We start from the raw sequence: 27,356 nt of genomic DNA, 5'->3' as shown, positions 1-27,356 counted from the left end.
TTGTTCATCTGAAAGATAATGATGAAGAACCAAAGGCGGTTCTAGAGTGGCAAGAACTCTCTCTCATTACTTAAGGTAAAGGAGGAATGGACTAGCCTCAGCTAAGCCCTGTCTAACTGGCTACGCAAGAGAGGAAAGAGACTACTCACAAAGGAAGCGGTGATTCAGCAGCATTCCTGAGGTGCTGGCTAGCTGGACTGAGAGATTCGCTTTTCCTTACGTGATACCAGAGAAAAATTGATGGACCCCCCCACCCCCATCTTCCTGCAGCCTAACCAAGCCCAAGGAAGCTTAACAGCCTGCAAATTCTGTGACTAGCTTAACCCTTTGCAGTGGATATTTAAGTAGGGGGAACTTGACTAAGGCTTAAAGAGCAAATTTGACATTTGTCCCCCACAATGGGAGGAAGCTTAAAGTTCTGAACACCATGTTTGAAATACACACATTTCTTGGAAATACAGCTTCAAATTTAAATGAATTCGACTCAGTGTATCTTGATTAAGCAGTATGATTTGCACTACAGAAGTTATGCAAGTCCCTAAAAATTCAAGGCTCCCTGTTCTGAAATATTAGGGATAATAGTGCAACACTATCACACAAGAACACATACACATCTCTGGCTACATTTTCCTATGCCTGACCTGAAACTGTTACAAGAACAGATAAAAACAAGTGAACATTAATGCTTCACAGCTAATAACATATGCACAAATGAAGATCTAAGAGAGTTCATATAGGGCTCCTTACCTCAGTTTTACCACTTCTGAAAAAATGTACATATAGTACACTACAAACTCACCATGTTTTAACATCATTAGTAAAACCTCATTTTTATACCAAGCTCTAGGATTTAGAAGAACTATTTAGGAAAAAACAATCTTCTGTGTGAAAAGGAGTCCAACCCCACACCCCCCCCAACCAGCTTTTGAGTGTCACTAACAAGTAGGGTATAGGTATTAAAAAACTAATCACGCCCTCAACATTTCCATTATCATGTGGTATTATGGAGCTCTAAAGATGCAGACAAACGACATCAACAGTTCTGCGTGTCTCTCCTCAGTAAGTACAATCTCTTAGCCTTTGCCTCTGAAAATGTTGACCCAATTCTTGCTTTGGTTCAAAGACATGTAGGGTTTTAATTAAGTTCTATGAAAATCCCCATTATTTCTGCCTTCTCTACCTAGGCTCTAAGAAAGTTTCCATATACTCCCTTCTTAGTAGTACAGGAGCTGCTAAAAGACAATATTTATTCAAAATAGTGGCTGCTGCTAAGTAAACAGACCTCAACAAGACTGGGTGAGAAAGGCTGCTTTATGAACTAGAGATATTTTCATGGGACCATTTTGGAGCGGGGGCGTGGAAATCAGCTTTAAAAAGTGCTTTGTAAGCCTTATTTGCACAAACCTCTTTCCACACAAGTTTGGGTGGAAGGAAATCCAATCTCCCAGAAATTTTCAGGAGTCTTTGGAGGAATGTAGCGAAATCTGTGTCTTGAACAGGAAGCTAGTTTCTTTTCTCGCTCTTCTTCTGGAATGTCTGCATAATACTGAATGTTAGGAAAAACAAAAAATACAAGTTAAGAAATTCATTCAAATAGAGCAACTGCTTTACACAATGACATTGTCAATCACTGTTTATTAACACAGTTGCCTAAAAATAATGGTAAAGATAACCAAAAGTAGAGATTTGTTATCCAAATGACAAACACCTGGCCATTATCCTAAAAGCTTACTGAATTTACAGATTAAGTATAAACTTATGGTGGCAAATTTGTTAGCTTTATATCTTTTAACGTACCATAGGTTCAAGGTTTAGGCATGTTTACAATTACTTATGTCGACAGTTTTACTGACTGATTTTACAAAGCTAAGTAACACAGGTGTTGAAATAGATGGGAATTTTCTAATAAACTAAGTTTCAGCTTGCATTTACAAACAAAATAGAAATGTGAAAAACACACTACAAAATCCATGCTGCAGAATTATTTGCAGTGTCTAAATTTACAGTAGTAACAGCAAACAAGTCAAAATGCTTCCTACTTTATTACCCTCAAATGAGGAGTAAATAAAGAGCTAGTCCAACTAGCTGACTGACACTGGGACTCCAGAAACTATCTGACAGCTGGGCATTCTCTAGAGTATACAGTAAATTGGCTAGCTAATCTTTCATCACTGTCAGCTGTACTGGAGGCTACAACAAGAAAAATATATACACTCTCCAAACTTTTTTTGCGGGGTGTTCCCATGTGCAGCATCATAGAAAGATAGGTTTTTTTCATGCAGTTTTCTACTGGTTTAGTTTGCGATTCTAGTTAGCGTCTCCTAAAAATAGCAATCTGACACTTAGATATCACAAGTGTCAAAATATTGTCAAAGTGAATGTACTGTTTGGTTCAAGTGACAAGCCAACAGTCAGTCTGGATTGCATAAGAAACGTGACCTTCATAAAACTGGTAAAACAATTCTGCTGATATGATAGTGTTACAATTCAAAAGGCAAACTAAAGCTTAGAACCTCATTCAATCAGCTGGAAAGTGATCTAGACTGGGGAAATCAGGAAAGGAACAGAATACCTGTCAATAGAGATTACTTCCTGTCCCCATCTACTGGTAGGATTTCACAAAACCTACTTACTTGGAATCAAAGTACATTAATAAATTCCTTTTTTCCTACTAGAAGGCAGAAAAAGGATAAAATAGGCATAAAAATCTTCCTCAAAAAAATAATGAAATATAAATATTGATGATTGTACAGAAAAGAATAATCACAGCTCTGAAAACGTCAGTGACAAAACTGCATGAACTAGGAAAAGTAGACTTGTTTCATTTTGTGATTCTGTAGTCTGTGGGAACTGCAACTCTGCCTGAAACTGAGGTACATTTTCTCCCAACTCCCCAAATCGATTCAGATTTCTTGCTGTTCTACAAAGTGTGACCCCAGAACATATTTTGCTCTCAAAGCCCTTATTAGTACAGGAATCTGATATAGTAACATCGGTCTTCTGGTCAAGAACAGAGATTCAGGTTGTTAGCAAGTTGTACCCAAAATTCCAGATTACTGGTCTGTCTACTACAAAGTCCTGGTACACAGGATAGAATAAACCACTAGTTCCATAGATAATATTCAGGAGTGGTTATGAGCCCCTAGTAAAAGGTTCTTCAAAATGTATTGTGTATAAGACCAGGATACACCCACACTCTTGAGAGCAGAACCCCTTTCAGTCACTGATTTTGGAGACACTTAAGTTTCAAAATGTTTGCCACTGTTTTATACATAGTCCCTTAAACAGGAAAAAACCTATGCCAAGACCAGAATGTAAGTGGATATCAGTAGCTTGGCGATTGAGTCAGGTAGAATAGGGCCACTTATGCAGCTGGACTTCAGAGACCCAGCTGGAAAAATGGTCTGTCATTCGGTTAAAGATCTAGAGATTAATGAAGGAAGAGGAACAGGTAATTATCATCTAGCACACATAATTTTCACTGATAAAAGTTAAGAAATGACATGGTGTTTTAAGTCAACAAAATTAATTCTAAGAATTCTACAGTATCTGTGTAAACCAAATAGATTAATAGCTGAGTCTTACTTAGGGATAATTAGCAGTGCACCTTACGCTTGTCCCTTAAGTAGCTTGGAATTTTAGAAATCGACCTACTAATAGTTTGCAGTGTGCTGCATTTTTTTTTTAATTAAAATGTTTATGATTGGTGAGGAATATTTATGGATCAAAATGAAAAATACAGTACAGTTTTGTAGGAACAGAAAATAAAACCACCAATCAATAATCAAGCTAAGTATGTATTCAAAAGAAATTAGGAAGTAATTTTTTTTTAATTTTGTCTTGTTTAGAAATCTATTAGGGTTGACAAAAAATAAGAAAGTTACATATATGTCTGCTAAACAGCAAAAAGAACTCTCATCTGTTTTCTAGATTGATCTCACTATCCATAGCATTTCAACCCACACAAAACATTCGAGCTAGGTTTTTCCATGTGTGAAAAGATATGCAAAATCTTGTCCTGCAGTGTCTTCACTGTAAAAAAATTGTTTACAGAACTCTACAATTTCCAGTCTCAAAAACAGAACAAACCCTTAAAATGTTCCTCCCATTAGTTTAGCATGAAGTTACTTACAGAGTAATTTCTGTAATCTAAATGTATAGAAAAACATCTGACTGATTCTCCTACTTACCTGAAGTATAGCTGGACTTAATAACCACACTAACAAACGTTACTTTTACAAACTAACAGTAACTCCTGCATACAAGCTTTCTTTGATTGCATTGCAAAGTCGTAACAAACCAAAACAAGACCTCTTATCAAATGTTCTACACTGTAAAGTGAATGAGATAGTTCCACAAAGTTTTAAGATAAGGACTTATAAAGGACTTCAATATCAGTCTGCTACAGCATGTGCAGAAGTTAAATCTCACATCATCTCAGAAAAACAGGTAACTTTCCCCACTCATACTGCTTGCAGCACATGGCCAGAAACAATTTACTGATTTCTACCCATTCCCTAAATATTTCCTTAGACTTTGGAGACTTTTCAAACCCATATGACTAATAAGTAAGCCAAGACTTTTTAAAAGCATCATTTATGCTTTGTCTAATACTCCCTTCTTCCATAGGCATTTCATTCAAAGCTAATTTTATTATGGTGCAATGACACAGCCAAGCATTCCAAGACACTCATCTCTAGTGGCATAGACTTTAAAAAAACCCCAAACCAAAACCAACAACAACCCCAAACTTTTCTCAAGTTTAATGTAGAAACCTAATATTGTAAAATTGGAGCTGTAAATGTTTCCAAACACCATAGTTACCCCTCTAACTTGGCAGAGAGTAGCAAGAACTGTATTTGCTGAGAGAAGAAGATCTGTAGCTTACAGAGACAGGAAACTAAAACACTTAACACATGGCTTTTGGGCCAAGAAATAGACTAGACTGAAGGTTTGTGTTTTCTTGGTTTTGTTTTTTTTCCCCAACATCTTGTTTTCTTTCAAACTCTAAGTCAAACATATTTTTGAAAATGATATTTATAGTTGACTGTAAAACTTAATTATTTGTATTTAATGAGTTTTACCAAAGCTATTTTTCAGGAATGTGTTTTTGTTAAAAATATACTGTAATAAATTTCTTCAGGTAACTAAATGTGACTTGACTATAAAGTGAATAGCAGGAGAATCTATGAAAAATGTTGGTTCTATATAGGTGTGGAAATTAAGTGAAAAGGTTCCAGAGAATCCATCATTATTCAGTCATTAATCCACACTTCTGGTGAGTCATAATATATTAGATCATCACCTAATTAACTCCAGCCTGAAAGTCTATTAATGACCAAATGAAATATGTTCTTATTACACATGTAATTACTTCAATATTTTATCTCTATACCAAGTATCTGAAAGCAGTTCAATAATTGAAAAAGGAGGAAAAACCATGTAACGTGAAACCTAAAATGTCATATTTTTAAACCTGATAATGTAAACATTTTTGCATGTATTTGCACATATATACTCATTGGCACCTACGCCAGTACAATTATCTGAAAACGCAGACACCCCAGAAAATGAAAAAAAACAAACCCCAAATCAAGAGATTTTAGAGAGAGATACACACACGCATGCGCGCGTATATACAGACACACACTAGATTTTAAAGCACTACTTACTATTTCACATTCCTTACAAGTATGGCCAGGCAATTTTCTTCTTTCTTCTTTTTTTCGAATAACCTCAATATGAGGAAAATCTAACACAGTACTCTTTCTGAAAAACAAAAATGTTTTCACACGATAGTATATTTATTGCTTCTACATGTCTGGAAATTTCCAGTTTTTAGAACACAATGAAGGAGAGTCTCAAGAAAAGAAAAAGTATCAGAAAATGCCTGCAAAACCCAATCATACTGCATTTCATAGTTGAATAGGACATTTTTGTAACTAAACCAGTTCCAGAATTTTTAAAATGTAATATGATCTTTTACATAACCAGAGATGTGCATCTCATTATTATGGCCTTTCACAGTGTGAAAGTAATTACTAGATCAATACTACTCAAATATAGATCTTCTGTACAATATTTATTTTGTCCGAGACAGTTATGCTTGCACTGATTTCTGCAAGAAAAACATATGTTGGGGTTCAAGAATAGAACAGATTCCTTTCAACTTATTTGTTCACAAAACACTAAACAAGTTTTATTCTACAAAGAAAACATATGCTGAGGTAAAAAATAAGCTAACAACTATTTATCTGAAGGGCTTGGTATCATTATGAAATGAAGATTCAGACTACCAATGATGATTACACAGAAAGGCAATAGAGGAAGCACCAACAGGTACAGTTGTTAAACATTACTCATTTATTGCCTAGAGGAAGGGGCAAAAACGCCAGAGAAGGAAAGGTTTTTATTTGTACAAGCAACCCATAGGCTCTTTGCTCATAAACTCATGCATGACCACATGCCTATAAGAGAAACAACATGGATTACAAAATACTGCATTCAATAAATTTATAAAAAGCAGAAGAGGCAATCCCTTCTCTTCAGCAAATGTGATAGATGGGCATCTCAATGTGTTTATCTTTTTTTAACCCCTACTCCAGCTTTTATCTAAGGCTTTTATCTAATTTAGTAGATCTTTTACCTGTGCATCTTCAGCCGCTAGGATGTTATGCACAAGCATGCTTATTTTATGCAAGAACAAGTTCCCTATAGGGAGGATATAAAGAGCCTTAAAATGCCTGTACAAAACAAACTAAATTACCTTTCATCACTTTTGAAATATGGCTCCACAAAAGCCTTCTGCTTGGCTTTATCTTGTTTATCCTCATGTTCTGTAAATATATCCGTAAAATGAAAAATTACATGTCATATAACTTAATAGACTGCCTGGAGAAACATCTGTAAAATTATTAGCCAGCTATTAAGAAATACAAAAATGCTATGTACATTCAGTCTGAGACAACAGATTCAAACAGATACTAAAAATAATATAGAATTGATTGAACCAGTGATTAAAAAGCATTACTGGAATAGAAGGAAAACAGCAGTGGGACAAGTAAAAAAAATAAGCAAAATAGCAAAGGAAAGGTTGCTTAAAATATAAAATACTGCAAAATCTTTGGCAGAACCTAGGATAGGGAGAAGAAAGGAAGCATGTAATCTGCAGCCAAAACCTGGTGTTTCCTGTAAGAGTGACTTTGCTGTACAGCTCCTATGCCAACTTCCATTACACATCCCGTATTTGCGTGGTGGCTATATACATGAACTACCATTCATATTGGTTTATGTTATGTCCTTACAATGAATAAATTTTCCCATGAATTTATGAAAAATGAACTGATGGTTTATTTGGCATATTTGTTCCTAGAGAGCAGAGCTTGATTTAAAATCAACTTTTGTAGTTTAAACAGGCTAATAAAGACAAAACAAATTATATCCCACTCTTTAGTTTCTTGCTTGCTGCTGTTATTCCCTTATCCTGCTCTTCATCATGAAGAGTTTCTTTTTCAGCACATGCAGAAGGACTATCTTCTGGTAGGCAGGATTCATATTCTTCATGGGTTGTCCGATCAAACATCTCTGTTAAGGTATCATTAATTGTTTTTTCTCCTCCTATTATAAAAAGCATAATGAACATCCAAATCAGTCTCTCAACAATTCAAGTCAAGAAAGTGCACTTTGATTGAATGTGTATCAAAAGAACTAACATTTACTTCCTGCTCCAGTACCAATTAACTCAACAGCAGCTATGCATTTATTCTTTCTGCAACTTCTCTGTCAGTCTTTCAAATGTGGCCAATGCTCATTTATTTTTCATAAAAGATACATTGATCTCATCTCTAAAATTTGATTAATTGCTAAATCACTTTGATGTACCTCTAATGTTAATACTGGATACATGAAATTTTTGTTCTTGTAATTATGGAGTTACCCAAGCAAAAGGAAATACTTTCTGTGGGCAGGAGATAAACTACGGAAATGTGATCAAGTTGCAACAGCTTAAAAAAAATAAACCACATCATTAAAAGTCACTGCCCGGCAGCCATGACTCACCACATGCCATACATTAAATATGATATAAACACATTTGGATTTATTTAAAATATACTAGTTCTATTTATATGTCATTAAAAATGAAATTAGTCTTCCCATAGAAAGTCTGATATGATTACAGAGCAAACTTTCAGAGCTGTTTGTTGTAAGAGTGATTGTTGCAGGTGAGATCAGAACTATTATATGGTTAAGTCTTTAACTGTTTAAGCACTGTAAAAGCATAGCTACTGATTCTATCTCAGCACAAATCCTACAATTTTCTTAATCTAAATTAAAAAAACCTCAACAACAACCACTGATTCTACTAGGAAACAGACTGATTTTTGTAACCTACACAAATACATCAGTGCTTTTTTATTGCAAAACATTTTCTACCATCTATTCATACAGGGGAAAAAAATGCCCTTTACTCTTTCTCCCCCCTGCCCCGAAAGCAAACCAAGGGGGTGTGGGGGGGAAGACTTACTTGGACTGCTTTCCTGAATTTGCTCTTGACTTTTCATTTTTAATAGCACACTTTCACCAACATATGTATAATCTGTATCAACAACTTCTCCTCCAACTCTTGACTGAGAACCACCCTAAATAGAAAAAGCAAACATGACAATTGCACTCAGAAGCAACTGCTGTAGTCAGTATCATTGCTGTATATCTGAAACACTTTCACAACAGTTACTGGCATCTTTTTGGACACTTTCTGTGATTATTTTTTTCTGCAGTAATGTCTGCACGATAAAAATGTAAAATCTAGGTAAGAGAATAACATGTGTTGAAATTCAAATGTGAAGCATTTATCTGGTGGATTACAGTACCTGATGGGCAAGAAATGCCTTAAAAGTTTTCATGTTAAATTCTACAAAGATAAAAAGTAACAATGAAACATAGAGAAATTAAAAACTGGTCAAATTCATAGATTTTAAGATAGTGTTTATGTGAGACAGACTTCAGGAAAATTCTCAAGAGATCATAATAACCAACTTACATCCAACTCAAAGAAAGCTAATAGTCATTATCTGCATATTTTCCATTACTTAACATAAAGAGCTATCACAGTAAACATTTTTACAGGAAAAATTATGATATTTAGAATATTTTTTTTGTCTTAAAAGAAACCCAAAACCACCCCCAAAACACATCAGTTTCATACTGAGTAGCCACCTGGCCAAATTTATTAAATACAACTAGACGGTGGAAATGTTTTAGGATGACTGTAGTGTACTATGCATAAATAAACATTTCAGGAGCACAAACAAATATCAAATAACCTGAATTTAGATTTTTATTAGAAAATGGTTTTGGTCTGCCCAGAATAAAGTTCATGATACTACCTTTGTAGGCTTTTTTCAGTACCATAGAACATGCAGACTTGTTATACAAGTTTACCTTTGTATCAATCACAGTAATGTCCATTTTGTACTGTGAAAGGTCAGCTCCTGGGTCTATACTCCACTGAAGGTTTTCTAAAGGTTTATCTTTCAGTTCTGGACACAGAGAATATAAGAAAAAAGACAAATAATCAGAATCAAATTCTCCTAACAGCATCCTATAGTGTGTAAATGATAAGCCAGCTTTCCTTTCATCAATTCATCTTTGGGATTAGGGATTGATTTTTCTCAAACAATAAACATGCTCATTTGGCGTAAATCATATTTTGTCTGAAGAGTTAGAAATAGATCTTTAAGTTTTTTGTCATATTCCAGGAGCACACCACTCCTTTGTGTTCATATGAGGTATGCAATACATAAAATACTCTTGCAGGCAAAATCTCTGTACTGTGTAAATCAGGTAGCATTAATACTGGATAGAAGACATCAGACCAACAAGAATACAAAAGTCAGGCCTTAGAATACAAGAGAGTATAAAAGTGTCCAGTCATTGTTCCAGACATGGCTCTTGATTTATCTGTTAAGTAGAGGTTTAGATTCCAACCTACATGGCCACACCAACTACAGATATTTTTAAAATTCATAATATGAGTATTTCTAAATGCAGCATTGCAGCTCAGCTAAGGAGCACAGAAGCAGTGATTCTATAATCCCAGTTAAAAAAAAAGTTTTCAAACTGCGACCACTTAATAGGAAAGAAGATACAACTTCCAGGAGAGTATTTGGCAGCATCTGTTCATTACCATTAAAGGCACAAATATCTTTAACAGATCATCAGGAATAATGAAAAATATTAACAAAATGGTTTATTCTTACACTGAAGTACAGTTTTCAAGCATTTGATATAGATAAACTCACACTTCCTGAGATTTTATTTCAGTATCTGTTGTCCACATGCTGCAGTAAACAACAATGCTAAATAAATGAAAAAGAACAAGATTCCTCGCCTGTTGAGTTTACAGCTGAATGCCAATGATATATTTCTTATATAGTGGCAAAAGAATGTCAGGAAGATACAGAATGAAAATGGGGGAGAAAGGCAGAGGTAATCTTTAGAAGTCCTGAATAGAATGAGACAGAGTTAGAAGCAGAACAGAGAAAGTGATTAAAGTGGGAGAAAAGAAGATATGAAAAATTCTATTCAACCATAGCACAGGCTGGGGGGAGTAAGGGGGCAATAAAAGGAACATTTTAATCAAGTTACCTTGCTCATTTTGCAGTGCTTTATTTTTTGATAGTCTACAAGGGTTTGGTTGAAGTACAGATGCTGGTTCAGACTCTCCATGTCCTGTCCTTGTTTTCTTTCTATTTGGTACATGGCCACTGGCAACCTAACAACATATTGCAATTTTACTATTTTCCAAAACTTAAATATAATATTTTAAAGGAGAAGAAAAAAAGTCAGAAAACCATACCTTCACATCATCAAAAAGTTGCTCTGTCTCTGCAGAACTTGGCAGTGGTGCAATTTTGAAGGGAGGAACTTCTTCTTTCATTTGGATATGGTTTTTCTTATCTGGGAATGTTTTTCCCAGCATTGCCTCTTGTACATAGGATTCTTCTTGTAAATCTCTGCCAAACAAACAGCTCTCATTGTTGGCATTTTGGATAGATGATGAACTTTCAGGAATGGGCTTCCCTAGCTGTGAAAAAATGTCATGCAGTGTCACCTGTTTCAGTCTATTTTTACAGATCTCCTCACTTCCTTGTTTTTTTTCTTGACAACGAACTCCAGAGAAGCGATCAGACAGATCCAAGGGCTTATCCACTGTATGCTCCCCATTAATATGCTGAACATCTGATCGAAATGGCACTGAGTTCTCTTTGTTGAAGGATGTTTTTTCACAGCTAATTGCATGCTCATCTTCAGCTTTCTTTCTCTTGGCACACCTGCCTTCTAGCTGCTTCTGGTGTACAAGAAGGAAATCACTCTTGATCACATCATTTTTAGCTGCACAAGTGTTTCCAGCACAGGTTACAGCCTCATTAGTATTCTTTTTCACAACCATTTGCCTATTGATAGAGGCCTGGCTAATAACTGAGTTGATATCCGTTCCAAGATTCAGTGGTGCAACAAAAGCAACATCTTCAGATTTTGATCTACTTTTATGAGATCTGGAACTGGAAGGATTGTTGAAGAGGTTAGTTTTGAGATTAGGCTTCAATCCTGAATCTAAAATACAAGGGGCATGACTTGTACTTGAGTTGTTCTTCATACTGCTAGAAGCTCCAAAAATGGGAGAAGCTACCCTAGAATCCCAGTCAACAAGTGGTGGAGTGTTCCGAGATGGATCTGAAAGACTGAATACAATGAGAGATGAGATATTTTTCTGGTGTGCACAGGGGGCTGGGAGGAAATAAAGGGATATAGAAAAATTATGTTTCCTACCAGTGATCTGCTTTAAAGCTGTCAGAATTGCTAGTATTAACTCAAAACAGAAGGAAAAAGAAAAGGAAAAATTTTGGTCTAGAAGTAAGTACTGTTGCACTTAGAGCTGTAAAAGGCAAACAAAACACAGACCTCATCCTTCACTTTAGTATGGTGTGAAATTCACATTCAACTGAGAACCAAGGACAGAACTAAGCCTAACTAGGAATCTCTTCTACCAAAGGACTCCCCACCTTTCAGTGCAGTGAAATGGAAGTGAGAATGGTTGCGATAGCAGTCTATCTAGGTTCTTGCATAGATCTTATAACCATGATAACAGATTCTCAAAGCTTCTGCAAGTGAAGGAAAAACGTGCAAGCTTCTTTCAGGTACTCTGTTTTTTACTTGTCACCAATAAAACATAACATTTAAGATGACAAAAAGGGGCAAAAAAAATTTCAGTTTAGACCACAACATCCTGAGGAGAGTGGGAAGGGCAACAGTCCATCGGTATGACATCTACTCAGCAGAAATGGTTTATGATCATTTTCCTACCCCAGCTCCTGGCCCCTTATGCCTAGGTTTATGGGCCTCAGAAGATACCTTGCAATAACAAGTCATCAGTGAGGGAAGAACTGTGTACATAGAAAGCCCAAATCAGAAACTGGAGAATGAAGTAAAAGTCCACAGTTTTGCATTCTATCAGTTCCTTTGCTTCTCATGTTATTTACTTGAAAGAAACCCATATAATATGAAAATATTTCTGTGTCTGTACCTTCAAAGCAAACTGCTGTAAGGTTTTAAATTCTACTAAAACCAGACCTTCATATAAGCCTGCTTAAAACAATATTATTACAACCAAGTGGAAACACACCCTAAATTGTTGTCATCATTTCTTGATTCAGAAGCTGGATGTTTTCTTGAGTCTTCAGACTGCATGCTCTCTGGGGCCTGGCTCATAACAGTATTGGTACGGGGAGGACTCAGTACACTCTGGGACTCCTTGCAAGCCGTGAAGGAAAACAAAGGAAGTGTGAGAAGCTGTTAGAATTCAAAATCAGAAATATGCTAGGTTTGCACATGAATACTTTGAAAACCCATTCAAATTGAACCACTCAAAACTCTGAAAAATAATAAAAGTTAAAAAAGAGATTAAATTTTGACCAGCAACTTTAAAAAAGCATATGGAAATTAAAAAATTTCATCATTCAAATGCACACACAAAAAAACCTGTCTGCATACTATCATTTTCACTACAGCTACCAAGTAAAAACATCAAATAATCTCACATGAGTCACCAAACAATCTCATCACCAAATAATCTTTTTTAGCTTATTAGACTTGATTAACTCCACAAAGGGAGTCTGGCAGACCCAAGAATTTAGTCCACTGTCTTAGTCAAACTTGAAAGATGTATACACAGCAGGAACTGTGCCCCTACCTTCCTCCCCAACCCCCCAGAGAGGTCAGCAGAGTTATATCTCTTCTTGCTAGAGCAATTCGGTAATGAGTAAGCAAAAGCAAACCAAAGTGAGCTTACTGGAACTTTGAATACTTTCGCAGAACTTTAATGCAAAAGAGAAAAATACTGTTTTTGAAAACAATGGGCACAAAAAGTTGATTATGTAAGAAATTTGTGAATACTACTTACAGATTCCTCTTGAACAGCAAGTCCAATTGTTTCTGCCACGACTGCAGCCAAGTTAAAAGATGGCTTTGGAACAGGATAGCCTCCCATCCTTGGTTTATCTTTATGAGTAGAAAAAGGTCATAATAACTTACATATACATTATAGTATCTTACTCCACTCACACAGATGGTACCAAACACAGAACTAAAAAGATCACAAATTAAAACTGGTAATTATGGAAATAATTTGACCTGCATCAGATAAAAATCCTATCTGGAAGTGGTAAGTGGAGAAGGGGGGCAAAAGAAGAATTTCTGATAAGAGCAACTGCTGTACCATCACAGAGAATTATGTTACCAATTTGAATACAGCTCCCCAAAATTAAAATACAAAGACAAGTCAACGTAAAAGTTGATTTTTAAACTCCCAGTCCAGGGCATGAATAGTCTGAGAAAAGCATGTAGAATAGTGATGTCTATTTATAGTAAAACGCTTGTGTTGCATATTTCCTAGGTGACACTTATTCTTCCTGTGTCTTTATTAGGAAAACAAATAGATGAGTTTCCTTTCTTTCAAGGGTTTAACATTACTCATTTTATTGAACTGGGCCAAGGTAATATGATGGGAAAGTACAAGAATTACAACCACCACAACCCTGACTTGCACAAATGATTCCAAGATACCGATTCTCACAGTCATTTATAGTTAAATACTTCACAGAAAAAAATCAGGGACACAGAAAGTTCTTGTCAAAGAACTGTTTATGGAGAAGGACTTAAGACTTACAGACTTGTAGCAATTCACAATTGCAAAAAAGGGATTAATTAACAGAAGCACTTCTAAATGTTACATATTCATGTCAGACAGGAAGTGCAGTTCTCAGAATATTTTATGTCCTGTACAGTTGGAAACCCAGACATAAGACAATTGGATAAGTTGCCTAAACTATAAGATACCTGCAGTAAGAGCTGCACTGAGCTGCTTTCTATTTCTTGACTCTAAGCCCTGATGCTAGGCTTAGAATCAGGTAGACAGGCATTACAAGATAGGCATTTCAGTAGCAATTATGTGATTAAACATAATATCATTTTTCTGGCTCCTTTGTTTAAAGAGATGAACCCTCAGTTGTTGATGAACCCTAAATTTTACCCTAAGTTTTTTTTTTTTTACCCTAAGTTTAATTCCTTATTTTGAATGGAATTAGAACTAAATCTATTAATACACTTACTTGGTACAGGGGACAGTTGTGGATCACAGGTGTCTGCCACTAGTATCTCTTCTCCATGGTGACTGTTCACTTGTGTGGAATACAGTGGAATTTTTCCAAAGTCTAGATGTAGAAACATTTTCACATGGTGAAATCAGGTATCCTGCTGTGATAATTTTGTGTAGATACAGACCATGATCCTGATCTTAAAAGCACTTGAACGTGAGTTTCGATATGTCAGAAGATCCAGTAATCTAAGCACATCTGATTATTTTTATTCTGAAGTATCACTGTGACAAATTAGTCACATATATTTCATATTAATCCTTTCTCTCACAAATATGAGCCCATCCAGTCAGCCATAAACCAATACTGACACATAATTACATCACTTTCTACACTGACCACAGAAAAAGTATGTATTCAATCTATATTTGACCTGTCAATATGGCAACAAAACTATTAAAGAGTAAAGCATGCAAGGGGATAATTTTCTGCATCAGCTAAGGTAATGAAAAGGTGAAAAATCTGAGATTTGAATCATGACCAACTTTGTGCCATGTAGTCCTTTCTAAAACATTTCTTACATATTTAACTTTGGTTTAATTTAGTAACTCAATTTTTTTATTCAGAAAATGGAGAGAAGTAGAGGTATGTTTAGAAAGGAAAAAACTATCCACAGCACTAAAATTACATATGTAAAATAAAGGGTGTTAATAATCAACCCACCCTCTTCACCCCACAGTTGTGCTATTTTTATTCTTGGGAAGAGGCTTTTAGTCAAGACTCAAAATTTAGATATATTCATATATTATTTAAAATACATATTTTTATTCCAAAAGATAAATTAACACATTAAAAGCACCTGGATTGTTTATCATATTTCCTGTGTATCATTAAAATACAGGCACAAAGTCCCTTATTTCACAAAAATATTTTTTATAGTTACATTACATTAGAGCTATTTCTATGACATTACAGAACAAAGTTTGGAAACTAAATGCGCGCAATACTTTTGGACTTAGACACAAAACAAATGCAAACAGTGTATCAGTACTAGAAAAAGGAAGATCATGTAGCTGGTAGAATTAGATATCAATCGGTTTCAGTAATATTACTTTAATTGCAGAGTAATTGCCGAATGTGGCAAAACATTTATTTCACTCTCCACTAGGTGGTGACATAGCAGTATGCACAAGTCAAACTCTAACGTTTTTCAGTTTGTTTGCAGTTACAGAAGAGATATGGGTTGGAAAACTGTGCATTTGCATGTGTATGTCGATGAAGAAAAGTAGGAGGTTGAGATAAGCTTTGAGCATATCACTGATATAACAGTTACTGCTACAGACATTTTTCCCCTGATATGTATTATGGCATAAATGGAAAAAAGCCAAACCAGAAAAGACTTTTTTTTTTTTTTTTTTTTTTTTTTTAGTTTTCAGCCTTTGCAATCAAACTCATACATCACCTTTTTCTTTAGCCCTTAAAAATATATTTTAAAATTAATTTAAAACAATAAAATACAATACTCTTACCACTGTTGCTTTCTGCAAGTTCCAAATCTGGGTGTGTATGTTCTGTGTATCGTATATGCCTATTCTCTTTTTTTCTTCTCAGACGATTAACCACAGAAAATGAAGAAGTCAGAACTGGAGAATCTGGAATGACTCCTTCTTCTAATTCCACTGCTTGTTGCTTTTGCTCCCTGGAGACCAAATTAGGTGGTCAAATAGAACCCCAAGTCAGCAAGACGAAGAGCTTTCATTTCAGCAAGCAGGACAATCACATGGTTCAAGAAAGTAATAATTTAGAAAATACAGCCATCTCAATAATATCACAGTGTAAAAAAAGTAATACTAGAACCTAGTTTTTAGATAGATCTATCAACAAATTCAGAATTGCTCCATTAAGCCTCAGAACAGCATACAAACCTAGCTCTTCACATTTGAAGTCAATATTTAACTACTGCACTATGGAAGACTTTTCCCCTGGAAGAAACTAGAGACAGTAGAGTTCTAGCTTGTCCTTTAAAGTATGTGCTACTTGAATGAAAGAATGCTGAAATGGATGGACTAGTGTCTCTCTCCCTGTATAGAAGTCCCTGCACACCCCAAGAATACTGTCTTAAATACAGAACAAAAGTTTTTGGACAATTTTAAATAGTAATGATCAGCATTATATTCAAAGCAATCCCCCTCCAGAGCGTTGGATGTTGCCTCTTATTCACCTCACAAAGGTCTTCAGAGAGGAGTGTAAAAAGCAATGTAAACCATGTAAAACAAGTAATGTAAAACACAACATGAGTTATGAAGTTTATTTTGTCTCACACTGTCAGCTCTTAACAGCATGTTGCAGAGTGAGTATATAAAAATTAGTGTAACAAATAACCATGTCTTTTCTCTGTGAAAACTCTATCTAGACATGGCAAGGAAAAACCAACCAAAAAACATTAATTTCAGTTCTTTTAACTTAAATACAGTTTGTTTAGTACTTAATGAGGACATTGCTACCTGTCATATGGTGATGGTAGTGAGAAATGGAAGAGGCAGTAAAAGAAAAACACAAGGAAATCTAACTTGGCCTGCTTGGTCATCTTTCTGCAGTAGCACTTTTCCTTATGACTCTCAAGAGAAAATATGGACCAAAAGATCATTTCCTAACTACAAAGAGAAGGATGTAAGGTTTTGATCTAAGGGAGGAAGAGGAAATACAGATATATTTCTGCTTGCACTGAAATGAACCACAAGATCTTATATAAACTTATATAAAATAAGTTAATGGAAAACTGTAGAAAGCTGCCTTGTTTGAGACAAAAAGCATTTTTGCAGTTAGGCTTTTTACCGTGACTAACTTTGAACACTTAATGACAAACATTGATGCACTGATGCTCTGAAGTCTTGATGAATCTTATTGTGTGACTCTCTTCTAGCACATTTACAAAGAAAGCACCATAACTGGAAAACTCTACCATCTACTAACAATATCTTAAGAAACAAATCAAAACAAACAGCAAAACAATATGTTCATCCAGTTACATGGCACATGTGGTCTTGTATGACAAATTAGCCTACTATAACTGTATTTTTCTATACCTTACTTCTACACAAACCAAAAGGTAGCTCCTACATACCACCACAAAAAAACTATCAAATGAAGAAACTGCCGTATATACTATACATCATAAATATGCAATAAATAATTTCTGAACCATGGAAACATTTATCTGAGACCCTAGAAAAGGTTTTTGCAGAAATTTCCTTGCTGTTTCCATCCACAGATAATGTAATCCTAATCTAATAAAGGATCGGTTAATACAATTCTTCTAAAATGTCATTGATTTCACTTTTATAGAGGATTCTTAGATTTTTTTCCGAAAATATTAAACCTTGGTAGCAAAACACAGAACACTGCAAAAAAATTAATTTCACATCATGCACCAGAAAAAAATCTGTTACCTTGCACCTATGCGATGATGTTACATTGATCTAAGTTGTTCATTCTAAATAAAGCAACATGACTACAGTTCAACTGAAACAACCAAATGCAATGGCTAGATTACAAACAGCAGGACCATCCTTGTTAATTACTGTTTATCCACTCAACTCTGCATTCATTTAAATGACCACCTAACATGCAGAGCAAATAACTTAGTGTTACATTGGTCATTCTCAACTTTCCCACACTGGCCATAGATTTTTACTGGAAGCTAAATTGCAAGACTGGGGATCAAAGTAATGAATTTGGATGGATCTGTCTGGTGTCAATTTTTTTAATGTCACTTCCTGTCAAGCTGCATAGGAGGACCTTTATTGAGAAGCAATTATACATAGGGAAGCATATAGAAATTTGTTATTACTTGGTATTAAAAAGGAGTACTCCTAGGGTCATGAAACATGTTACTCCAAGATGATGAAATGCATACAGAAAAAGAAAGGATGATTAGGGTGCAAATGATGGGAGACAAACCAAGAAATACAAAGCAATAGGACCACAGACATTTTGAACTGAACTCTAAGCTGTTTTACTCCTCTAACAAAATTACTTTCTGACAAAGACAAGAAAAAATTACATGCAGTAGAAAGCCTACACAAGTCCACACAACCGGTCCCATTCCCCCCATGCACGTACTTGTTCACAGATAGGCAAAACTGAGGTAAGTTTCAGATGATGTCAGACCATAGCTATACAAGCAAGGAATACTATCTCTGCCTTGCACAGTACACCATATTTGCATATTAAACACAACATTATATGGCACATTCTTGCTATCATATCACATTACAATTTGACAGACAATTTGTAGCTCATTATTTTTATGGGTTTCTTTTGAAATTGATTTTTTCTTTTTAAAACTGTAAAATTATCATAAGTTTATTTAAAAAATTTATTGCAAGATACTGAGACTTGTTGACTAGCTGAGAAACTGCTTTTCTAAAGTCTTAACCAAGGAGGAAAGAATTGGTAAAGAGTCAACAGAGGAATAAAAGAATGAGACTTAAGACTTTGCTACACACTGTTACCAGAACAATCCTGAACAACCATGAAGTCAAACAGAATTTATATGACAAATTTATCTCTCTTAGTTTAAAAAAAGAAAGACGCACACAGTTAAAAGAAAGCAAAAATTCTGCACAATACAAAAATGCTAGTTTTATGTTGCTATAGTGGCAGTAGACTATCTTTTCACACTCTATTAAGGAAGAGGAAACTCAAGTTTAAAGACTTAAAAGCTGATATTTATATTCCCAGACATTACTACTGAGGAACTGGGGGGAGGGAGACAATATCTAAAAACCCTCAAAACTTACTCCAACTCCTTCTGTAATTGCTGAAACTGTTCAGTTATCTTTTTATTTTCATCCTGCAAGTTGTTTTTTTCATTCACTGCAATATATAGGGAAAAAAAAGACAGAAAAAAAATAATCAATGCATAAATATTAACAATATATCAAATTTTGTCAGGTCCTTTAAGGAAACAGAACCAATTCTAAAACATAATAACATATACCCTTTCTGTAGCTTACCAAAATGAATTTTCAAGCTAGTCATTAAAAAAGTTGTAAAATGATGTTAGAAAAGGCAAAGGTGTCACAATTACTGGATCATAATATTAGCTTATACAATCATTAATTACTTTTGTCCATGTACATACAAGTGAAACTGTGTTGTAAAGATGAATGAACTGCTCACTCAGCTCCATGGACAAAATTGCTTCCTTAGGTTGAAGGCAGCTTATGAAGTATAAAGCAATTAAAATTCAGTTTTAGCCACCAAAGCGAGCAGCTAATTCGAGAGAACGGAAAAAAAACCAATTTCTTAAAAATCAGTTAAATATTTGGGAATTTAAGAGAGACTAGTCAGAAATTTTTGATTTTACTTTTCTTAATTTCCAATTCATTCTGCCTGTACTTCACACAAGTTTACTGCATCACCTTCAGCCTTTTTTCCATGCTGTCTCAAACTAATGTAGTGATAGCTCCCAACTTTTCTGTTCACCTTTAATTTCTATTTTCTTGTTCTTATTTTTTCGTTGTATATTTTACCTTTGGATTATTCTTCACTGACCTTTTTTGCTGGTTGCAGGAAGCACATGAATTGTCATATAGACCTCAATTCAAACCCATGGAAGACTACTGTTCTGTCAGATAATGTTCAAGAGGATTTGTACCTAATAGGTCTCACCTTGATTTTGAAGGCTCAGAGCTTTATTTAAAGATTGGTTGTACCCTGTTATTTACCACTGAACTGAAGGATTGAGAATATTTTTATATAAATATCCAATATTAAAAGTCCTTGAAAAATTGATGTATTTTATATTAGTACAGAATCTAATATTTCTATAATTTAATTAAGCACTGAAAAGCTACTTTTTGTGTCTGGCATTTCCCAGATTTTAAATCTCACTGAATGTCTGCTTATTCTTGATCAAGCAAGAAAACTAAATGAAACAAAATAATTAATGGTAAAGATACCATTAACATTTGAAAATCCTGCCCTGTATTATTTAGCATTTTATACAACCAATCTTTCCAAACTCTCTTTATGAAGAGATTTGTTGTGTCCTGCCTTCATGTCACATAGAACAAGCAGTTTATTTTTCCTGTCCCATATGTACTACTTCCTGATTTCAAAATGAGCTGGCTACAAGCTGCCTGGTGTAAAGCAATTTGTTTGTGGCTTCAGAGGGTTATGTGAAGGTTATGGGTTTACTGCAGTTAAAAACTCCAAGACCAGCTACAGGACAGAAGCTGGACCCAGGGAACTTCTGTCTGAACTTGCTATACTACTTTGTTATCACCAGTTACTTTTGAAGTCAGGGTTTCCTTAGGAAAGCTGGCAATCAGTCATTCTGTGCCTCAGCTGTGGGAATAAACAGAAGCAGCCACATTTTATTTAAAGTAGCTACTTCACACTGCAAGATTTTCCACATCAATTCACTTTCAGCATCAGCACTTAAATCTAAGAAGGTGGGTCAAATGACTAGTAATTGGTATGTTACATATTTTCAGACTGTAGAGTTGAGTATACCCCAACTGAACTTCTTGGGCTTACTAAACGCACCATATATAAATTATATCAAGTTACAGGAATTCATGAAGAACTAATTTACAAAATAGTATGTTTTGTCTTCAGACTTGCAGATAAAACTCACTAAGCTCAGTGATAAGTTTAAGATTCTGCTGCCGGATATTTTCAAACTCTTGCTGCTTCTTTCTCATATGTTCTTCAGTTACAGCACAACGATCACATAATCCTGCTCTTAATCTACAACAAAAGTAAGAGAAAAAAGTCCCTCTGTTAAGAAAATATTTCTATACATGAAGGAGATATCCACACTTAACTGGTCTTTTGAACAATGAGAACCAGAAAATTTCTGACAACTATGCAGAACACCACTAAGTACTGTGGTTTTATACGTTGACATAGCAACATTTTGAGATTTCTGAACAATCTAATACCACATGTACTAACGTTTGTATAAATGACTGTAGGTACTGGATACTTCTAACGCAACATGCATTACTTAATAAAGTGGAGCATGCTACACCTTGCCACTGAAAGCCTTTGTGAGGTATCGTACTAAGAATACTGTCGGATATAAATTGCCATTCGTTGTAAGTAAAGCTCATTCAAGCAAATACTAATAAGCAAATCATTTCAGTAAATACAATTACTACTTCATCTAAGAAGGCTATATCACTGTCATTGAGCAAAGCAATCAAATAAAAAGTACAAACAGTAAGTTCACTCTGTAACAAATACCAAGCAAATGTGAAATCCTTTATCTTTACCTAGACATGAATAATTAGAAGTGGATCCAAAAGTCCACATGAGGCACTGCCTCCACTGTCCCTAATGGTTTAAATCAGCTGTTTAAAGCATATCTGCTATCAGAAAAAGACTTGTTATGATAACTCCATCTTACTTGACACATTCATTCATGCAATGAAATGTGTGCTTATTTTACAGATGATAACTGAAGTGTATTTATTTCTGGTACACAACAAAAAGCTAATAGTATTACCAAAGTGAAAACCAGACTCTCTTTTGCTTGCTAAATAAGAGACCAATTAGTTAAGAGCTCTGCATTGCTGCTGTTTGCACATGAAGTACTAAAACAAATGTACACCTAAGTTTCTAATTCCACAGCTGAATATTGGAAGTAAAAGCATTTTGGTTTATGGGTATTTTAATATTGTGGAATGATGGAAAGAGTAAAATACTGAAATGCCTCTTCATACTACCTTATCTGACTGTGTAATAAACACAGTATTAAACCACTTTAAATAGCCTTTTTGTTTTCTGCAGTGTGAGTACTTCATCTGCTAAGGGATTAGAAAAGTCAATGCACTCTGCAAATGTGTCTCTACCTAGGTGGTGTGAAAGTGTATTATTGCCTGCACAGTTACAAGTTTATCCCTAATGCCTTTCCCACAGAAAGAGTTGAAAGCAAAATTTGAGTGTCATAGTTCTAAAATTTGAGGTACACAGGAATGTGGGAAAATAATTTACTACTTAATGATCTCCTGTTACTAGAAAGCTTCTGAGAGCCTATTAGCAGCAAATTTAACATACACTTTCCAAAAGAGCTATCATTTTTAAAGAAAAAAAAATGCACTGTAATTTCATGTCCATTGATTTTGTTTTGCTATACCAGATCAAACAGGAACAAATAAGGGAAGGCAGAATGGGTCAAAAGGTGATGAGAATGTCTAAGTCCAAAAGAAGGCAAAAAGACAGAACCTGTGATTAAATTTAGGTAAAACAGACAACCCAATTTAGGTAAAAAAAAAGACCCCCTCAAATCTGAAATATATCTTAGTGAGTTATTTCATGAGTTTCAAAGTATATTATATAGTTTGCCCTTGGTTTTAGTACTTATATGACCTCTCAATTGATACCAAATTTACCTCTACAAAAAAGGATGGAAAAGAATGTGCTTTAAAATGGCTGTCTGCCTCCCAAGCTGATCTATTTAACTTCTATTTATTTTAACTGAATTAAGCAAGCTAAGCATTTAAAAAAAAAACAAAATAAGAAAAATTTAACTCAGAAGAATCTAAATTCTACACTTTTCTTTAAAACACACTATTTGGGTTGTATTAGGACTGGTTTACTAAAAAAAATATTAAAATGAACCAACAAAAAACCCCAACTTGCAAAGTATCCAGAGCTACTCTGTAAGAGCAAAACACAGCAAACCCAAAAGCTAAAAGACACTACTTCACCTGTCTTCTAAAACCTTGATAGTGTCATGAAGTGCTTTTTGCTGTTCTCTGAGCTGTTGGTTCTTGGTATAAAACTCTTCAAGCCTCTCTGCATCCCTAAAATCAAATAGAGAAAAAATCATTTCTAGCTTTAAATTGCAGCTATTAGTTTTTCAATAGAGAATTCTCTCTGGCATGTTTCTTTCATATTCTTGGGAAATGTGATTATCATCAGCACAAATACTAAGTTGAAGATAAATGAAGCAAGTGTTTCTGATGAATGCTAATTTAGAAATGTCTGAGTTAGGAAAGGAGCAGCTAGTTTCTAATTCATATTACAGTTGAGCTTCTGTTGATGAATCTGGTTTTTGCTCAGGACAAAAATTAGAGTTGATGATAGTCAAGGCATAAAAGCTAGTAGTATTCAAGCAACAATTTCAGGAAACATAAGCTCAAGCACTTCTCTTATTTTACTGTGTTGCCGAGCTGTTGGGAACCTAATTGGGGGCTTTCACAATCAGGTCATTTTGGTCTTGTCATAGTGCATCTGGCAGTGTGGCAAACCACATTAGGTTTGTAAAACTCTGACAAGCCTTTAGATCCATTAGAGGTTTAGTTCCTCAAGAAGTAATTCTGAGAGTCTACATAACATGGATTCCCATAATATGAATACAAAGAGAACAGAATTCTCTTCCCCAAAAGCTCAGAAACAGACAATCTTGGGGAAAATACCTTCTCTAAAAGCCAGGACTATTTAATTAACAAAGAACATTTCCTCCTCAGAAGAGCTAAGGAAAAGCAGTAACATTAACTGCCCAGTTTTAGCTCCCTCTTCAAGATGCAAACAAGGTATGAGGAACAGGCACACAATTTTTTTCTACAAGGAAATTTACTTTCAGTAAAAGCTAAGCAGCTGAATCTATGTAACATGACAACGACTAACTTCTGAGAATTCATTCCCAGCTCTTCTCTTTACCATGGAATCCTTTGTATATTTCATGAAAGCCGGTGTTTGTTTTCAGTTTGCCCGAGATGGATTATTTGAGGAAGCCATGAAATTGGCTCACAGAAAGCTGCTAAGCACACACACAACAGGAAATGAAAACATATTTACTAACTTGTTGATAAAATTCTTTTACACAGACACACTTTTAAATTGGCACTATCCCTTTAAGATATGTTAGTCAAACATTTTCGTACTGCTGGTAGTAGAGTAATACAACAATCATGGGTCATAAAGTGAATGGGACAGCCAGAAGCTTCCGCAGTGTACAATCACAGACATATTTTAATTATGAAATTTAAGTACAGATATTTTATTGTTCTGTACTACCATCCAGACCAATGTTGTCCTTTTCAGCTGCAAATAAAACATATAAAACAGTTACATGGAAACAGCATGAGAGACCATTTAAGACTTGTACCTTCACTTGGGGAGGACAAAGTGTTAAATTTCTGTTACCTCAGTTCAGTAACAAAATACAGCCAGGCCATGGCAAAAGTCTGACAAAAGCAGTCCGTATTTTTCTGAGGTTTATGGCATAAAAAAGTCTCCTTGTTTTCAGTTTATGCAACTTACAGAAGGCCTAAACCATCAAATTTTAAAATCTTTTCTCAAGCTACCTTGAAGTCATTCCATGGCATAAAGTTATTTGTTAAAAAATAAAATAAAGACATTAATACACACCAATATTCCATGCCTTCCACCTAAACCCTATAAAATGTCACACTAAGATGTGACAAAGAACTAGGCTTTTTTTTTTTTTTTTTTTTTAAGAATTCCAGTGCACCTGATAAACATGACAGACATTTTTGGCTATGAAGGCACTCTGCATAATGAACAGTCTCTGACTTAGCATTTACAAGTCATTAGCTCCAATGCTGAAGTGGGATACAAAATAAGGCACTCATTGTCAGTTGATTACCAAGTCTGAAACACTAAACCTCAGGTATTCAGATGCACCAAGGAGAACAAGACCTCCAATGTAAGATCACTGTATCTACAATGTGGTAATTGTAGAAAGATTCCAACAAACAATAATCAAATCATTCAGTATGTGTTCAGTCACATCACTAGTAATATTCATCATCTAGAAAATTATCTGATCAATTTAAGATTTCAGAACATGGAAGCAACTCATGATACACCAGGTTAAGTTAACAATAACTTAATTATATCCTTTTAGATTAAAAATGAAATAACTACTTAATTTGTGAATTATACATAAGAAATAATAAAATGTTAAACTGATTTTTTTCCAGGAAAGAAAGTGGAAAGCCATCCAATAACCTAATATAATTTCACCTACTAACATAAATATATTCCTCGTGATACTGCAGTATCAATCTTAATGTTCAGAAAGCATATATTTAAAGTATGAACAACACACATGCTATTTGGATTTTAATGAAAGATATGGCAACATTCCATGATACAACCTGAACTCAAAATCTTGATAAAGGTCATATGAATTCATGTCTCCAATTGACTAAAAATTCACTGACAGACCAAATAAGCAACTGGACTCTATTGCCACTTTTTTTTTTTTAAATAATTTGTGACCTCTTAGACACAATTAAACAGCAGCTGCAAATAGTATATACTGTGTTCTACTAGTGTTGGAGATTGAACAAGAAGCCCTATAAAAGCTGACAAATCTTGATCCTGAGGAGCAGGTGCATATGCTGGAGAACAGGGAGTTAGCCACACAGGTACTCTTGGGACTGTAAACGCTGCTGCAGGTTTGGTGAATTGCTTGGTAAATGCAGGGAATCCTGATGGTACCAGAATAAAGTGGAAGCTGTTGCAGAAGTGATTAATCCTTCCCCTTGTGATTCTGTCCTGAACTGTTCCTTCAGCTGCCACTGCTATCTTCTAGCAGCTTCTCTGCAGCCTTTAACCCTCAGAAACTGCAAATAAAACACTTGCACCTGCTCTGCAAGCACCAAAGTGCTACTGTGGATTATCAAATGCCAGCAGGATGGGCAATATTTAACTGAAATAAGCAAAACAAAAGTTCAGAGGATGTTTGAGCACTACAAAGGATAAACAAAATGCAAAAAGATATCTAGGGAAAAGAGCATCACACAACTGAAGGCAATTTCTTCCAAAAGCCTAGTGAAAAGAAACAAGAACGATCTTCCCAGAAGTGAGACACAGTTATAATTACAGAAGAACAGTTATAATAGAAGTAGACAGCAAGTTAAGTATGTTTTGTAGTACAATCAAATTATACTAGAAAAGCCAGTATCATTATAAGATGCATTTACATACCTCATGTTACAGGAAAAGGAAAGATGGATTCCACTAGTGGGAATTTACTCCTATGGAAATAACACCTTTGTTTCCCTCCCAACCAGAAATATAAAGCACATCAGGGAGTTTAGACAATAACTGTAAAAAATGCTTGAGAGTTGCTTGAGTTCCTTATTATTGTACAAAAAAGCACATAATGACCTAACTTTTCTAGACTAGGGGAGGGTTATTTCCTGCTTATACAATTTGAAAAATGCAACTAAAAAAGAGAAAACTAAAAAACCTAACAGGAATTAATGAGAAAGAAAACTGACTAGTTGATGATACAAATATTAATTCCGAAAAAGCACAAACTATGCTGGAGAGCACGGGGGCTACACTTTAAAACTAAGATTGCATATCTTTGACTTCAGATGGAAATGCTGGGAATGCAAATATGGAATATTTTTGCTAATTTTAAGAAGAGTTTGATTTCTCTAACATATCTAATACAATTAGATGTTTTCCAAAGTGGAAGAAGATCAAGTAATTTATTTTTATTCCTCCTACACAGCACTTTATAAAGTGCAACTCATAATACAGGTCATATGTAATATTAACATAATATTAGTGTAATTAAACCTGAAGTAAAAATTTAAATAATCACATTAGCATATCTCTTATCATTTAATTAAATAAGGCTTTAGTCAGCAGAAGGAAAATAAAAGCTGATTTAATGCCGTAAAAATATATTGTGATTCTACC

The 27,356-nt window shown here is 34.9% G+C and overlaps 1 protein-coding gene across 4 annotated transcripts in view; it reads right to left on the bottom strand.

Moving 5' to 3' along the window:
• RBBP8 (RB binding protein 8, endonuclease) overlaps positions 1–27,356 on the bottom strand; it is a 44,221-nt gene that overhangs the window by 1,383 nt on the left and 15,482 nt on the right. For 2 of the 4 annotated variants that reach the window (XM_049829192.1, XM_049829181.1), the window contains exons 4-18: positions 23,378–23,473; positions 21,301–21,413; positions 19,457–19,532; positions 16,184–16,353; positions 14,670–14,771; positions 13,463–13,560; positions 12,686–12,813; positions 10,859–11,744; positions 10,648–10,774; positions 9,442–9,539; positions 8,525–8,639; positions 7,447–7,617; positions 6,767–6,836; positions 5,673–5,769; positions 1,405–1,546 (exon numbers count right to left, since the gene is read on the bottom strand). In XM_049829192.1, coding sequence (XP_049685149.1) covers positions 1,405–1,546; positions 5,673–5,769; positions 6,767–6,836; positions 7,447–7,617; positions 8,525–8,639; positions 9,442–9,539; positions 10,648–10,774; positions 10,859–11,744; positions 12,686–12,813; positions 13,463–13,560; positions 14,670–14,771; positions 16,184–16,353; positions 19,457–19,532; positions 21,301–21,413; positions 23,378–23,473 — 2,489 coding nt within the window. The remainder of the gene's footprint in view (positions 1–1,404; positions 1,547–5,672; positions 5,770–6,766; positions 6,837–7,446; positions 7,618–8,524; positions 8,640–9,441; positions 9,540–10,647; positions 10,775–10,858; positions 11,745–12,685; positions 12,814–13,462; positions 13,561–14,669; positions 14,772–16,183; positions 16,354–19,456; positions 19,533–21,300; positions 21,414–23,377; positions 23,474–27,356) is intronic. The other 2 variants (XR_007509657.1, XM_049829204.1) reach the window with 2 other exon arrangements.

Source organism: Accipiter gentilis, chromosome 2, assembly GCF_929443795.1.
Source record: "Accipiter gentilis chromosome 2, bAccGen1.1, whole genome shotgun sequence".
Taxonomy (NCBI): Eukaryota; Metazoa; Chordata; class Aves; order Accipitriformes; family Accipitridae; genus Astur; species Astur gentilis.
This window is presented reverse-complemented; position numbering and strand designations above follow the sequence as displayed.